Genomic DNA, 17,167 nt, shown 5'->3' with positions numbered 1-17,167 from the left:
TCCCTTGCAAAGTATTTGCAATACCATTTCAAATGGATTTTGCGAGGGAGCACAAAAATTTTGCAAAGGAAAGCAGTGTCATTGCTTCTTTCCACCTTGGCCCACGTCGTACATCCTCAGCCCTCCTCGGACCTCCTCAGCCCTCCTTAGCCCTCCTCGGCCCTCCTCAGCCCTCCTTAGCCCTCCTCGGACCTCCTCAGCCCTCCTCAGCCCTCCTCGGACCTCCTCAGCCCTCCTCGGCCCACCTCAGCCCTCCTTAGCCCTCCTCGGACCTCCTCAGCCCTCCTTAGCCCTCCTCGGCCCTCCTCAGCCCTCCTTAGCCCTCCTCGGACCTCCTCAGCCCTCCTTAGCCCTCCTCGGCCCTCCTCAGCCCTCCTTAGCCCTCCTCGGCCCTCCTCAGCCCTCCTCGGCCCTCCTCAGCCCTCCTCGGCCCTCCTCAGCCCTCCTTAGCCCTCCTCGGACCTCCTCAGCCCTCCTTAGCCCTCCTCGGACCTCCTCAGCTCTCCTTAACCCTCCTCGGCCCTCCTCAGCCCTCCTTAGCCCTCCTCGGCCCTCCTCAGCCCTCCTTAGCCCTCCTCAGACCTACTCAGCCCTCCTCGGACCTTCTCGGCCCTCCTTGGCCCTCCTCGGACCTCCTCGGCCCTCAGCTTCATATTTTTATCATTTCTGTGCTTCTGTGTGATTTATGTATTTCTCTGGAATAGGTAAGCAGGCTAGTGGGTGCAGTATTCATCATATGAACTGCACATGACTGACGCTGTGGCTTCATCAGGTTCAGATGTGTGACAGAGCACCGAACACTCTTACCTGTCTGTGTGTGTGTGTGTGTGTGTGTGTGTGTGTGATGGTAAAGTGATACAGCTGGTCAGCCGCTCTCTGGCAGTGCATTAGCTGCTGGTGTGTGGTGTTGGGTGTATCCTTTCCCCTCATCACTAATTAACACACACACACACACACACACAGCATTATCATGGCTGCTGTGTATCTGGCTGTGTTGAGGCAGTAGAGGTGTACCGACTCACAAAACTCAGAGTTTCATGTGATACAGCATCGTGGCGTCTTAATTCAACTTATTTTTCTGTTACAGCAGCAATAAGTTGAAATATTATGTGAGTTTCAAAATTTCAAAATTGTTAAGATATAAACAAAGTCCTTCACAGTGGCTTGGTGTGAAATGCTCAGAATGGCTAGCGGTGATAGGAACCAGACATCCACCTCTAAAACATACATCGAAGAAAGCTATGCCATGGTTATAAATACACTGCCTGATGTCTGAGACATTGTTGTACCATAGTTTTGAGAAGATTTTGGCCTTAAAATCCATTCGTGGTGGAGGGATACATAATAGGCAGGGTGTTATGAGGCAAAAAATAGCCCCCAGATTTATCACTATTTCACCATCACCAACACTCCATATAAACACTTGTGTAGGTTCTCTGGTGGTTCTGGGTGGTAAATAAAGTGTCTATATCTGTGTTGTAGTCATGGCGATGCCTGGTTCCCATCACCACCACTGTAAAGACGTCTGAACCGTTTCACACCAAACCGCTCTGAATGACTTCCAGCCAGACACAGTACATTACATGTGCAAATGAGTGGAACGTTGATTGACGCCACGAGCAAACCAGATCCACAGATGAACGTTCTAGCCACACAATACAATACAGTGCATTTCTGTACATTGCTGTTGTTTGGCAGACCTCGCAGTACCCGGTGATCCTGTCCATAGAGAACCACTGCAGTGTGGAGCAGCAGAGGACCATGGCTCTGCACCTCACCCGCATTCTGGGGGACAAACTGCTGAGGAACACGCTGGAGGGCAAAGCCTACAGCGGCCTGCCCTCACCTGAGGTCAGTCACAAAGATCTGTGTGGCGTTTTCGTGCAACACACACGAACGCAGTACTGAGTGCTGCCACTAGTGAATGCACACACACTAGGCAGCAGAGCGGTGGGCAGCTCTATCCACAGCACCCGGCGAGCACTTGGGGATTAGGTGTCTTGCTCAAGGGTACAGTCACGTGCTATTGGCTCAGGGGATCAACCCAACAACCTTCCGGTCACAGGGCTGGTTCCCAAACCCCCCCCTAAGTGGCAGATGGAAAAAGAAACAGCTACCGGTCTCCGAGTCCGGACCAGAACGAGCCCTGAGAACCATTTGGGTCTACGGTAGAAAAGAAGCCACACAGTACCACTGATGCAGCGATGTAGTGGAATCCTTTCTGACCCCTTTACAGTGCTAACTCACCTAAACACAAACACACACACAAACACACGGACGGCCCCCTGCAGCGCCCAGGCCCACTGACCCCTCAGGATCACGCTCACTTTCTCCCCTGACTGGCTGGGCTTCGGCCATATGATCTGCATTCACTGCGTTCACTGAGACGCTGAATTATTAACACGCACAATATTATACATGCGCACAGATGCACTGCATCGTAGTAGAAGACTGTCATTCATCCTGTACAGTGTGGCTGACCCTGCTGTGTTCTCAAAAGCGTTATAGATCACCAGTCAGATGGTTTAGAATTACTCTTTCAGGGTCAATTTTGTTTGTAGATTAAGGTATAAAATTATTCTAATATACTTGTTCTTTACAACTTTCACATAAATAGTAGGACAGAGCAGGTAAAAGTGGCCCAAATCTGATCTTTTGGGCCAGTGTGAACAGATAAACACACTGAATCTGATTTTTTTCAATTCCAATTTTGCGACGCTTTCACTTGAAGTACTGAAATCCGATCCGTATCCCGTCTGCGGCAGCGCGACTCCGTCTGACCAGCCAGATCAGAATTCATTCGAGGTTTACATCAATCCAGCTCCACCTTGTCGTAATGTTGTGCTGCTGAGACTCAAACCCTCCGTGTTTGAAGAGATTTTGAAAGAACGAGGCTGCAGCATCAAAGAGCAGCTAAAAGTCTGAAAGCGCGGTTTAAAGAATCCGAGGACGTAAACCAAAGAAGTGGCCGCGCCCATTTTACTGTGAACACATTCTGGGTGATGAGCCCAGCTGTCAGTCAGTGAAGCTTCATGATCCCTTCTGTGATGCCGGTGAAGATGAAGCTGATCCTGCGGGAGCGGCCCGCCTTCGTTGGCAGTTGTGATTGTTTACCTCTGGATGAGCCGTGTGAAGCTCTGTTCTTTTGCTCATGTGGGTCGGTGAACAGCCAATCACAAATCGGTGAGAAAATCAGATTTGGGCCACTTTTACCTGCTGTGTGAACGTAGCCTGAATGACTAAGAAAGATAGAACATAAAGAAAGACGTTCTAATAGCATTAGCATCCAGATTGAAGTTCTAACAAAGTTGATATCCAGAGTGAAGTTGCAGTAAAACTGGCGTAATAAATTTGACAACCTTGCAAAACCTCAACTTTTAGCTTACTGTTTTGCTGAATGGACCCAGCTAAACAGTTAGTCGGCTAATAATGCTGATTAAACTGGGTCATGTTGTTAGGTGCATGGTTCCCAATCTGATTGGACAGGAAGGGAAGGAAGGGTCTTGAATGTCACATGGGTGGAATATAGATTAATTGTGTAAAAGGACATTAATTGACAGAAACAAGTAGACTGAGTGTGTTAACTTTGTGCAGTATGTATTATATTAATACCAGCTACACTGAACAGTATTAACTTGTTGACACCTATGGAAAAAACAGAGCTCCTCAAAAAATGGTCATATATTTTTCAAAAGACAATAAAATTTCTCAGCTTCCGTGGTTGATATGTTGTCTGTGTACTATGTTCAGTTAAATATCGGGTTGAAATGACTGAAATTTGGCCATCATTGCATTTAAATTTTATTTTACATTTTGCTTGTTTTTCAGTTTTTGACACATGTTGAAAACGCTTGTTGTCCTTTACATTGTGTGTAACTTTCATGATGAATGGACTAAAAGAAACGACCCAAATTGGCTTGGAAAAAATTCTGGTTCCATTGACTTACAATAGAAGTGAAGTGCGTTTTTTCCTTCTCCTGTAAAGTTACCGTTTTGGAAATACGAGGTTTTGATCGGACAACAGTGATATGCTTATATTAATATGGGGGGTTATGTGCCTGTATGTGTGCAGGACCTGAAGGGTAAAATCCTGCTGAAAGGGAAGAAGATTGGCGGTCTTGAGGAGAGTCTGAGCGGGGTGGTGGAAGATTCTTTGGCGGCGGAGGTCAGCGATGAAGATGACGCCGCAGAAATAGACGAAGAAAATGACATCGTCCGCCGCAGACCTAAGGTGGAGCTTTCTGGCTTCATGATTCAGAGTCTTACTGCTGTTTGTAGCCGCAAGGATTTTAATACAGGGTCAGTAACCACATAAATAAAGGTTCAGGTTAGCTTTACATGGAACTGTATCATCACTGTTTCTCAGGAATTTAAGTCCAAATCCACCGTGTCAGTGGTCTTTTTAGACTGCGCGCCCTGGCGGACTTAAGGTTCTGGTGGCTTTTACCCATAAAATAAACCATAGAAATAACCTGAGTTTGTATTAATCCTGTGCAATAAACCAAACCATAATAATAATCTCAGTTTATATTAATCCTGTACTATAAACTGTAATAATAACCCCAGTTTATATTAATCCTCTGCTTTAAACTGTAATAATAACCCCAGTTTATATTAATCCTGTGCTTTAAACTGTAAAAATAACCCCAGTTTATATTAATCCTGTGCTTTAAACTGTAATAATAACCCCAGTTTATATTAATCTTGTGCTTTAAACTGTAAAAATAACCCCAGTTTATATTAATCCTGTGCTTTAAACTGTAATAATAACCCCAGTTTATATTAATCCTGTGCTTTAAACTGTAATAATAACCCCAGTTTATATTAATCATGTGCTTTAAACTGTAATAATAACCCCAGTTTATATTAATCTTGTGCTTTAAACTGTAAAAATAACCCCAGTTTATATTAATCCTGTGCTTTAAACTGTAATAATAACCCCAGTTTATATTAATCTTGTGCTTTAAACTGTAAAAATAACCCCAGTTGATATTAATCCTGTGCTTTAAACTGTAATAATAACCCCAGTTTATATTAATTTTGTAGTATAAACTGTAATAATAACTCCAGTTTAAAGTAAACCTGTGGTATAAAATGAGCTGTAGAAATAATCTCAAATTATATTAATCCCATGCTTGTGAAACAAACCATACAAATGATCTCAGGTTATATTAATCCTGAGCAGTAAAATGAAGTGTGATAGCAACTCCAGGTGACTGTAAAATGATCCATAATAATAATAATAATAACAGCACAAGTTAAGTGATACTTTTTTTTAATCCCACAAACGGGGAAATTCCACCTCCGCATTTAACCCATCCGTGAAGTGAAACACCACATACACACTAGTGAACACACACACACTAGGGGGCAGTGAGCACACTTGCCCGGAGCGGTGGGCAGCCCTATCCACGGCACCCGGGGAGCAGTTGGGGGTTAGGTGTCTTGCTCAAGGACACCTCAGTCATGGACTGTCGGCTCTGGGGATCGGACCGGCAACCTACCGGTTCAATATTTTATATATATGTAGATGTCCTACTGTCCAGTGAGAATCAGTCATAAACATTATAGATGTCCAGATGTCGTTAAATACAATAACCCCTATAGAAAACGAATCCTGTCCAAACCGTATTTAAGTCCTATTTAAATACTTTTTAGCTACGTTAGCCTCGTAACTCCAGTGCAAAACTGAAGAGGCACATCTTGGTCATCTTGGTTAATCCACTACACTTTGTGTAAGATGGGAATTCCAGAGTATCACTTTAAGTGGCCCAGCTCCTTTAGGCTGCTATCAGAATCCCTCTTTGTGTGAATTTCATGTGCGGTGTCTCAGATCATCCTTACATAACCTCCGTCGCTGGTTCTCACACTCCTGCCCGTATTCAGTTCCACCGGCCACGTGTGCTCACTGCTTAAAGGACTCTTATCATAGAAAATTTTCCTCACTTTTTTAAGACGAAAGAGTTTTAATGTGGCACATAAAGACTGTTTCAAAATGTCCAGTTCACCTCCAGTCCATACAGTCCATACATGGAAACTACCAGCCTATTTTAAATTCAATAGCCACAGTTACATACAGCCTAATAATCTGTTAATAATCCGACTAATAGCTCAATCGGAATAGAATACGTCCATGTAAACACCTCAGTCAGAATAGTCTAGTCTGGTTAAGGCCATTCGGAATACAGGGTCTATCTGATTGAATTGGGTAATCCTGTAAATAATCCATTAAATAGAAGAATAATATCTGTGTAAACTCCTGTATCCGATTACATTCCCTATCGGAAAGTTTCAGTCCGTTCTGCATGTGCGTCGCGTCACAGTGAGAGTTTATGCCGTTCAACACGGCGGAGCAGAAACTGGTCTGCAGAGGAGACGAAGTTCATGCTCTGATCTTTAAAAGACGGCGGTGGGACGGACGTCCAGCTTCTGCGTCTCAGAGCACGACGTCTTCCTCTCGGCCTTCTTTAATAAGGACGTGTGAAGGACGTTTTCCTGAGTCTGACGTCATTTTAAAGCAGTTAAAAACACAATCACTGCTCACTGCTGCTCATCTCACTCTGACTGGGCTCACGTGATGCTGGTTGTCATGGTAACATTTGCTCTAAGTGGTTCTCTGTGCATGCATGTCATTCTGGATTGGATTCCTTATAGTGAGCATGAAAACTGAGATTTTCATCAGATTGTTGAGTAGAGTGAGCATAAACACCTCAGTCTTAATCTGTAATCGGAATGTATTCATGCTTTGAAGAGGCATAATACAGGACAGTCAGAGTAGAGCTCATTTCCATATACACTATTTGGCCAACAGTGTGCGGATATCACTCCTAATTATTGAGTTTGGTTATTTCAGGCACACTCATTGCTAACACACACACACACACACACATAAACACACACACATACATCTTCTAAGCCGCTTCTCCTTCTGGGTCGCTGCAGCCTATCCCAGCTGTCATCGGGTGGAAAGCAGGACATACCCTGAACAGGTCGCTGGTCCATTGCAGGGCAGACAGCCACAAACATTCACACACACTCACACCTAGGGTCAGTTTACCATGTCCAGTTGGCCTGACTGCATGTCTTTGGACTGTGGGAGGAAACCGGAGAACCCGGAGGAAACCCGTGCAAACACGCGGAGAACATGCAAACTCCTCAAAGAGAGGACCCATAGGTGTATAACATCAAGCACACATCCACAGACTGGCAGGAGAGTGGAACATCCTGAAGAGCTCAGTGACTTTAAACTTTTCGTGACTTTAAGTGACTTTTAAGTCAGTTATGCGAAATATCTGCCCTGCTAGATCTGCCCCAGACAACTGTAAGCGCTACTAGTGTGAAATGGAAGCATCTAGACGCAACAACACTTCAGTGAGTGCTGACGTGTGTAGTGTGCAAAATCCATCTATTCTTTTTTTAGTCCCACAACTCAACCCGCTTAACACTGGGATGAACTGGAATGCCAGTTGTGAGCCAGAACATCAGATCTAACCACACAAATGCTCTTTAGACTGAATGAGCACAAATTCCCACAAACACACTCCAAAATCATGTGGAAAGCTTCCCAAAAGAGCTGCAAAGAGTGGAAGCTCCACATAATGCCAGTGGCTTTGGAATGAAATCTCCAACAAGCTCATACAGGTGTGATGGTCAGGTGTCCACATACTGGGCCTTATAGTGTAGCGGTCTGAAAGACGCAGAGACAAAGGCAACCTGTTTAACCGTAAGGGACAGAGAGAGGGTGGAAAATGGGCGTGTAAAATGAATTATGAATGTTTTTGGTACACAAACGTAAGAGGACATCAAGGAAAAACTGAAATTCAAGAGAAATGAAAGGCTGCATGATATTTTGACGCGCGGCAGCCGATGGGACGGGGTCGGCCATTGGAAACGGAGGGTTTAGGGGGTAATGAAAGATGGATGGGCTGAGTGTAGAGCCGATACCAGACGCACACGAGAAGACGAGAGGAGAGAGGGATATGCTGACGGTGTTATATGTACAGAGAGAGAGAGGGAGGGAGGGGAGGGAGAGAGGGAAAGGAAGAGATACAGCAAGAGATTGCGATTGAGGTGTAGATTAGAGCGGCAGAGAAAGAAAGACAGGCAGGGTGAGAAGAAGAGAGTAAATGAGAGAAAGAGAGAGAGAGATTAGATCAGGAAGAGGCAACATCACACTTTCCTCGCTCGGCCCCTCTGTGATGTGAGAAGTGTGTGTATGCGCGGCGGTGCAGGTTGATGGACTGGGACACTTGCTCGTTTGAACTCTGGGTAATTGCAGTAAGAGATCACGTATCTTCCCTTTTTTACTGCCTGTCTTGTCTGGTTCACACCATCCAGAAAAAAACTGCAACGTAAGCCTTGCTTTGCATTCCTGGCCTTTCTTTGAATGAGCGGTTTCGATTTGAGGGAGGAAATAAGGTGATGCCACACGCCCAGTCATAAAAAAAGACGAAAAGCATCCATCTGTTATGAATTCATGTCATTTTGTCACCTGGGCTCGGGCAATATGGCAATAATGGCCACTTTATTAGAAACACCCACCTTGTCCTTCCACTCACTGGCCACTTTATTAGAAACACCCACCTTGTGTTTACACTAACTGTTGTGGCAGGTAGAGTGTCATGTTACATGGCAGGTCTGTCGGGTAAATCCAGCAGCTGGGGTGTGTGTGCATCTCGGTGCCAGGTGGAGTCCCTGTTGCTCCACATAATGTGGGTTTGATGGAAGCCTGTCCGCTGGGATGTTTGTGTGTGTGCGCTTGTTTGATAGCCGTTTATCTGGCTGCAGTTTGAGCGCAGAGTGAGATCAGTTTTCCTTTAGAGCAGCTGTGTAGTGGAGGGCAGCACCGCTAATCAATCTGGCGCTGAGCCTCTGACCGTAAAGCTTCGCTGGACACACGCCTCTGTGTGTGTGGATGAGTGACCCGCTGGAGCACGCCTGCTGGCACAGTTGGACCGATTACAGCTCCTGATATCACTATAACAGCGATTTATTTCATGTCAGCGACAGTAAATGCCACAAAGTGGTTTATGTCACAGTGCTCAAAACTGGCCCTTTATTAGAAACGCCCACCTTGTGCTTCCACTCACTGGCCACTTTATTAGAAACGCCCACCTTGTGCTTCCACTCACCGGCCACTTTATTAGAAACATCCACTTTGTGCTTCCACTCACTGACCACTTTATTAGAAACACCTGCCTACATCAGTGTCACTGCTAGGTTGAGAGTGAAGCGCCACCCAAAAAATATCCAGCCAAGAGTGACTCTGTTGTCAGAGACTGCCTGCTAATGAAGTACCAGTCGTGACTGTCACCTGGTCGAGGAAGGAGTTTCTGATAAAATTGTCACTGTTAATTAATATAATTATCACTAATCTATTCTTGTTCTATTACTACTGCTAACACGCAGACTGTGTCTGTATGTGCTCAGAAATCGAAGCAGCGTTTGTCTAAAGAGCTGTCGGACTGCGTGGTGTACTGCAAGAGTGTCCGCTTCAACAGCTTCAAGCACTCGAGCGTCCACTCCAAGTTCTACGAGATTTCCTCCTTCACTGAGTCCAAAGCCAAGAAGCACATAAAGGACGCAGGTAAAACATCTCAGTTCTTCTAAGGTTTCATCCCATCCATCACAGCATGCATAAAACATCATTTCTGATTTGTGAAACGTCCCACAAAACTCCCACAAAACGCAGTGACCTGCGTATTCTCGCGTTTCGCGAGATGTCACACAGTACATTCGCTGCCTTTCTGAGGACCGAATCAGGGAGTGACTTCGCTGTGCGACGACTTCAGTTTGCTGTGCGTTGTGAACAATTCAGCTGCAAGACGCGACAGAAGATGAGAAACTAGAGACTCACAGACCTTTAATTCAGTGTTTTCACTCCAGGTTAGGAGCCACTGCACTGTATAGTATATAGTGCCGTTCACACCTCGTTCAGCTTCGGAAGGGATTAATCAGCTGATAATGTCAGGGATTTTAACCAGGGAACCCAGTTATGCAGGGCAGGGGTTTCAGGACTGGAGCTGAACTCTGAACTAACTGCACCAGCAAACTTACAGAATCACATCTGTTGAGACACGACATCGTTTTCAGAGCCATGACATTCAAACTGATATTTAACTTTTATGAAAACCTTTTATAACTTTTATAAAAAACCAGTCCCGCACAGACCTCTACATGGTACTCCGTGTTTGAGTCAGTGTTGTCAGCAGTTCAGTTCAAGTTATGTGGTTAAAAGTAAGTTTTTCCATCTCCTGATGAACCAGTTGTGATGATGCAGTGCAGTATAAAACCCTGCTGTAGGCAATAGTTCCACCATTTACAGTCGTCTCCTTTTCTCTGTTGGATAGGAGCCGAGTTTGTGCATCATAACGCCCGGCAGCTGACCCGAGTTTATCCCAATGGCATTAGAACCGACTCCTCCAACTTTAACCCACAGGAGATGTGGAACGCAGGGTGCCAAATTGGTAAGTCTCTAGCAGTTGCTCAGGGTGTTTTCACACTGATCTTGTTTGGTGGACCTTGTAAGTGAACAAGGCTTGATTGACAGGGTCACTGACAGGCAGGCTTGGTCTGATTGGTTGAATGTCACCATTTGTGTTTGTTTGCTTGCTTTTGTTTATTTTTGCCTGTGCCAGTATTCCTTGGCCACACTACCTTCCTCCCTTTACAGGGACATTAACTTTTCTTTTTCACTTCATTTTTTGGAAGTTCTTCCTAATTTAGTCCTATCCAATTCCACCCACTACTTACGACTACCCCAATCACAGGGATACCACCAGCACTAGGAGAGCGAAAGCTAGGACAGGCTTCGTCCGAGACTTGTGAAACACCACTACATCTTTTTGACCTGCCACTAACACAATGTCATTGGATAGTCGAATAACCATCAGTTCTGTTCCGTCAGCTTACATGTGATGGCTAGCATCATGCTGAGTGATGGAAGAGAGCAAATGTCATCCTACCCACCCAGAGAAAGTGAGGCCAGCTGTGCCGTCTTGGACTCCCGGCCACGGATGGCAGTAGCATCACCGGGGATCGAACTCACAATCTCCTGATGATGGTTGCACCACTCGGGAGCCATTTCATTACAAATGTCACACAATTCCCCACTGTCCCTTGTTTAGATAGAGGGATAGAGCGAAGTGTTGGGGCTACATGACCCTCCAAACAGAGGTTTTTCAGAAACTCCAAACAGAGAGTTATGAGGAAAATGCTAATAAATAATTGCCCCCCTCTTTGAAGGCGTATGATCCCTAAATGTAACTAAAGCCCAGCAGTGAGGAGCTGAACTTTCCCCTCCTCTGCTGTCCCTGCAGACGGGCAGGGTCGCCTACACAGCGGCGCTGGTAGCTGTTAATGAAGTGATGCTCTTTTATTTGAGGGTCTCATTTCAGAGGGAAGATCTCAACCACTACCTCTTGTAGCTCAGTTCCAAGTTGCAAGATGACCCTCGAAAACAAGGGGTAAGGGTAAAAATAAGAAATAGGACTGGGCCTTAGTGCTGGGAACCAACAAAATACCACACTGTGCATATGTTGCTACATATTTTGACTGCATATCAGTGACATGTTGATTAAATTTGTCCAAACATACTATTTACATGTCTGTCCATGCGAATGTCTTGAACACCCAGAGAAACTGTGATATCAGTAGTGCAAAGGCCAGCATTACAGTAGTGATTGACCACTGGTATCTTCTCTGTTCCAGTTGCTCTGAACGTCCAGACGGCCAGCACAGAAATGGACCTGAACGATGGCCTGTTCAGTCAGAACGGTCGCTGCGGTTACGTGTTGAAGCCGGCGTTCATGCGCAGCATGGAGAAACAGTTCGATCCTGATCATCCTGAGACCCAAGACGGATACAGGCCTGTGAAACTCGCAGTAGAGGTAACAGCACCAAGGACTGTACAGGGCACTGTGGGACTTTTACTGATTGGATTTTACACTTTTGGATGTCAATTCGCAAAACGTCATGATCAGATTTTTATCTGCGCTCTGTGTTTGCCTTACTGTATAATAAACCCTCACATCTGAAGGCTTTGCACACGGTGCTCTGGTGCAGCCCGGCGTGGAGGAGGAAGGAATATGCAGTTTAGTTTCCATTGATTTTTCAAGCAAATTACAAACAATAAAATGAAAATGTGTCAAAAATTGATGATTTTTTTGAGCAGGTTTGGGATAGGTACTGAAAAATGACTAGTCAGCTACTTTGTGGCTACATTTCCTAAATTTGTAGCAGCTACAATTTAGCTGCTTTTCCAGAAAGTAGTGGCTACTATTTAGCTACTTTTTGAGAAGTAGTGCAATATTTTCAGGTACTTTTTGAGAAGTGGTTCACTATGTTTAGCTACATTTCAAAACATAGTGCACTATTTTTAGCTACTATTTGAGAAGTAGTGCACTATTTTTAGCTACTATTTGAGAAGTATTGCACTATTTGTAGCTACTTTTTGAGAAGTACTGCACTATATTTAGCTACTTTTGAAAACTAGTGCACTACTTTTAGCTACCTTTTGAGAAGTAGTGCACTATTTTTAGCTACCTTTTGAGAAGTAGTGCACTGGTTTTAGCTGCTTTTCGAGAGATCACAGTTCTTGGCCATATAAAGCTCTTTGATCAACTTCCGTTTAGAAATACTATCTTTTTTGTGGCCATCTCTCTGTAAATGCTGAAAAGTGACCTTCTATCCTTCTATCGGTCAGTGCTTTTCTATGCAGATTATACAAGCTGAATTCAGTCATGGGAGCTGTCCAGATCCAGTGTACGTGCACAGGGCTGTAATTGTGTGTGTGTTTCATATCAGGTGATCAGTGGTCAGCAGCTGCCGAAGGTGAACCTAAAGGAAGGCTCTATCGTAGATCCGTTGGTCCGCCTGGAGATACACGGCGTCCTGAAGGATCAGGCCAAGCAGGAGACCCGATACATTGACAACAACGGTCAGTTAAACTGATAAGCTGGGTAAAAAATGTTCATTCCATGATTGAATGGTGATTTTCTCAGTGAATTCCAATGAACTTGGATGTATGGAATCACTGAAATTATTCAAACAGTCAACACAAGTGTAAACTAGAGAAGTATTTAGGTAGAATTGGTTTTATTTGACTGAGCAAACAGTATTAATGAAATCTTAAGCGATTTCAGTGCTAAAATATAAACACTGGGTGTCCCCCCCGACCCCCCCAGGCTTTAACCCAGTGTGGCGTGAGACTCTCAAGTTCACCATCCACGTTCCTGAACTTGCCCTGGTGCGCTTTGTAGTGGAGGACCATGACAAGACGTCCAAGAACGACTTCATAGGACAGTATACACTGCCTTTCTCCTGCATACAGCAAGGTACCGAGGAGCTCCACGGCTTCTGTCTGTGCTGGGGATGTAAACAAATCTGAAATACAATACGAACGTCCACAGCCTCGTGTCTCAGAACTGCGATTACACTTAGGACGATAAAGCGGCTTAGAAAGTGTGTAAAAATATAAAAAAATCAAATCTAATCTTATCGCTCTTGGCAGAATACTTGTTTAAGCTGTTAGATTATTTTCTGAAAAATGTGTTTTATCAGTATTTTATCACTCAAGGCCGTGCGCTACAGTGATTTTATCACTTCACGTCGTGCCTAAGATCACTGTTCCCTGTGGTAAATTCACAGTTATGCACGGCCCCTCGTGGTTTATTGCTTTATTAACAAAAACAGCCTGTGTAATCATAAATAGGGCTCCCAAATAATATATCTAATTGCGATTTTTCTGACCAATGCTCCTTTTTTTTGCCAGCATATTCACTTTTCCCAGCTCGCCAGCTCTGGTTTACTTCCCCACTTTAAACTGCAGACATATTTGCAGACAAGTCTGACATAATTTAAATTGAACATTGAAAATTGGCCTTTTTAAAATAGCGATTTTGATAAAGAGAGGACGGAAGAATAAATTTAGACTTTGGTACTTTATCTCTTTTTAACGTCACAAGTTGAAGAAGAATGTGGTCAGGGATGCAGGAAGGTGTTTTATTCAGCGAATATGTGACAGGATGTGTGAATGATTCTGCTTTTTTATTGAATTTGTTCATTTGCATCGGGCAGAACACGTCATAATGTGCTGTAATCAAACCACTGACACACATCTTGACCTCAGAGCCTGACAATGTATCGAAAATGTCCGTATCATCCACCCTCACAACATATTTCCCTGTTTTTCTTTGTTCCAGGATATCGGCACATCCACCTCCTGTCTAAAGACGGCACCAGCATCCCGCCATCCTCTCTCTTTGTTCATATCAGGATCAAGGAGGGAACTTAACACCTGCTCACGGCGTTACAGAGACACGAAAGGCTTTCACAGACAGTTCCAAGTCTTCCCAAGTCACCATCATCATACTGACCACGCATTGCAGATGGTATATGGTGTAGCGTAACTAGAAATAGGTTCATTTTCAGTTAAAGCTGGTCGCTGGGAGTCGAATATAACTGATGTAGAAGTAACATAATCAATAGATAGAGCAAGAAATAGTGCGCCAAATATTTTTAAAAACTATTAGACTAATGCTTGTGTGGCAAAAGCAGTGAGTTTAATCTCTAATACCCTTCAGTCCAATGTGTTGTCTTAGCTATGCTTCTACTATAGGTAAGAATTCCGACTTTAGGGCTTATAGGGCTTGTGGTGCTTTCTGGTTTTATGTTGCATGCCACCGACTGACCATTGGTCACATGACTTTTTGCCTATGCATAATGTCCAACTCTCCAAACAAAGTGCAGGTGGTGCTGCGTCCCAGCCAATCAGGGACAGGGGCCTAGATGAATGCTTGTCAATGAGGGGACATATCATGGGGAACCATAAGGGTCCTAAAAACACTGTAAAAGTTTCAAAATGCCCCCGCAGTCTGTTTAACTAAGCTTGAAAAATCAGCCGCTTTGAGTTCATTGTTCTTGTGATGTCACACACGTATTTACATACCGGCGCATTTACATACGATAGGATGTGGTTATTTATTCAGCCTGCAGCAGTTTAGCTCCGCCCATTCACACTGAAGTTATAAGGAGTGTTTCGGAATGTGACATAATACAGGAAAGCCAATCAGAACAGAGCTCATTTACATACAGTCGTACATAAATGGCATGTTGGGCTGATTTCCTAATGAAAATAAGTTGCCACAACCTCCATAGAGAACACACTTCTGCACAATTACTGTTTATTTGAATTGAACGTATTGGAATCAACAGGAAAGCATAAAACATGGCCTGTGAAAAAGTTATAGCACTTATGTTTTAGCTTTTTTTCCCCCAAGATGTCAAACTCAGCAAATAAACTGAAACTGAATCCCAAACGGCTCCGTACTCCCTAGGTAGTGTGCTGTGTAACGTTAAGTTTAGAAATGCTAGGCTCTGCAGTCAAGCAGTGCATCATTCATCAAGATTGGACGTGTCTGAATCCCAAACGACTGTTTCTTAGCTGCATTTTGCTCTGCTGGGCTGCAGGATCCAGTACTTAAACTCCTACGTAGTGCACTATGTAGGGAGCAGGGAGCCGTCTGAGAGTCTAAATCTAAATAAAGAGTCTTGGTGGTAATTTGGTGACCAAAAGGTGCTTATAAAGTGAACGTTTTTACATTAAACAGTGCTGCGTTATCATATGTTCATTATTATACGACCAAAAGTTAAACCGTTCATGAAGAGACTGCAGTAAATATTGACGGGAGACTTTCTCCTCAGTCAGCAGTCCATGGCTGCTTGGCAATGATACCACACACTAAGGGAACTACATTTCTTGGCAGAATACTATGGTGTTAAATTATTTCATATTCAATATCATCATATTTTATGTCGGCAGCCACACGTTACAGTAGCTTTATCACTTCACATTGTGCCTCAGAACAATCCTGGGGTAAAAGCACAGTAACGCATGGCCTCTCGTGGCTCATTGCATTATTAACAAAAACAGCCTGTATAATCATAAATAGGGCTCAAAAATTTGGGGATAATATCTAATTGCGATTTTTCTGAAAAATATTCTGGTTGCAGTTTAAATGTGGTTATTTTTGTGAATTGCGCTCCTATTTTTGCTAGCCTATCCACTTTTCACAGCTCAATAGCTTTTTATTTGAATAATGTATATAATTAAAATTAACGTTAATTTTTAAAATCACGATTTCGATACTGCAGCTATTTATCCCTTCATAACATCACAAGTCGATTTCAAATGAAAGAAAAATGTAGTCAGGGATGCAGGAAGGTGTTTTATTCAGCGAATATGTGACATGATGTGTGAATGATTCGGCTATTTTTTTATTGAATTTGCTAATTAACGTTGACCAGAACACATAATCAATCAAGCCACTGACACACATAGTTTCTTTGCTGCCTCGATCTGGTCAAACTGTACGCAAGTGAAGTGAGTGGCGGCCAGTCAGATTACAACTAATATAAGCTTCAGGACTTCTTTTATTATTAATATTTTTTTCAGTCCTGAAATCAGGGGGCGCTGCCGGACCGAAAGAAGATCTTTTGGGCCAATTCTGTTATACACTCATTCTGACGTACACTGAGCTACGAAGTCTATCATTTCACCCTAGAACATCAAGAGAACCTCAAAAAAATCAATATCACTGACAGATGTTTCGCCACCTCAGCATCAAAGTTGGCGAATTCAACCTTTTTGACAAATTATGCCCATTAGAATAAACTGCTATAAATGTTTATGTAGGTTTATGTCAGTTGTTATGAAGGGTACATGTAGGTGTCTTGTAAGATGGTTCCTCAAGGGTTCTTTTGTAGACAGTGGTTCTGTGTAGAATCATAAACATTCAAAGAACCATTTGCATGCTTAAATGGTTCATTGCTTGGTGAAACGGTTCTTCAGATTGATGGTGAATGTGTTGTATGTGGTTCTACATAACACCAAAAGGGTTCTTCTGTTGTTACAACCTTGACATTGTAACAGTAGAACGGTTTTTGGTGTTATATGGAACCATTTTCAAAAAGCTTCTATAACGAACTGTGCATTCTTAGCAAAAAGGGTTCTATATAATACCAAGAAAGGGTTCTTTAGCTTGTAACAACAGTGGAACCCTTTTTGGCGCTGTATAGAACTATTTTCAAAAAGCTTCTATAAAGAACTGTATGCTCTTAGCAAAAAGGGTTCTTTGGCTTGTGACAATGGTGGAACCCATTTTGGTGC

At 43.6% G+C, this 17,167-nt stretch overlaps 1 protein-coding gene across 1 annotated transcript in view; it reads left to right on the top strand.

Moving 5' to 3' along the window:
• Positions 1-16,809, top strand: part of plcd4a (phospholipase C, delta 4a) — a 41,310-nt gene extending 24,501 nt beyond the window's left edge. Inside the window, exons 9-16 of the mRNA XM_017683220.2 lie at positions 1,699-1,851; positions 4,073-4,231; positions 9,430-9,586; positions 10,350-10,466; positions 11,710-11,888; positions 12,805-12,937; positions 13,185-13,334; positions 14,202-16,809. Of these exons, the coding sequence (XP_017538709.1) occupies positions 1,699-1,851; positions 4,073-4,231; positions 9,430-9,586; positions 10,350-10,466; positions 11,710-11,888; positions 12,805-12,937; positions 13,185-13,334; positions 14,202-14,293 (1,140 nt within the window). The 3' untranslated portion in view covers positions 14,294-16,809. The remainder of the gene's footprint in view (positions 1-1,698; positions 1,852-4,072; positions 4,232-9,429; positions 9,587-10,349; positions 10,467-11,709; positions 11,889-12,804; positions 12,938-13,184; positions 13,335-14,201) is intronic.
• The last annotated feature ends 358 nt before the right edge of the window (positions 16,810-17,167 follow it).

The sequence above is a fragment of the Pygocentrus nattereri genome, chromosome 25 (assembly GCF_015220715.1).
Source record: "Pygocentrus nattereri isolate fPygNat1 chromosome 25, fPygNat1.pri, whole genome shotgun sequence".
Taxonomy (NCBI): Eukaryota; Metazoa; Chordata; class Actinopteri; order Characiformes; family Serrasalmidae; genus Pygocentrus; species Pygocentrus nattereri.
This window is presented reverse-complemented; position numbering and strand designations above follow the sequence as displayed.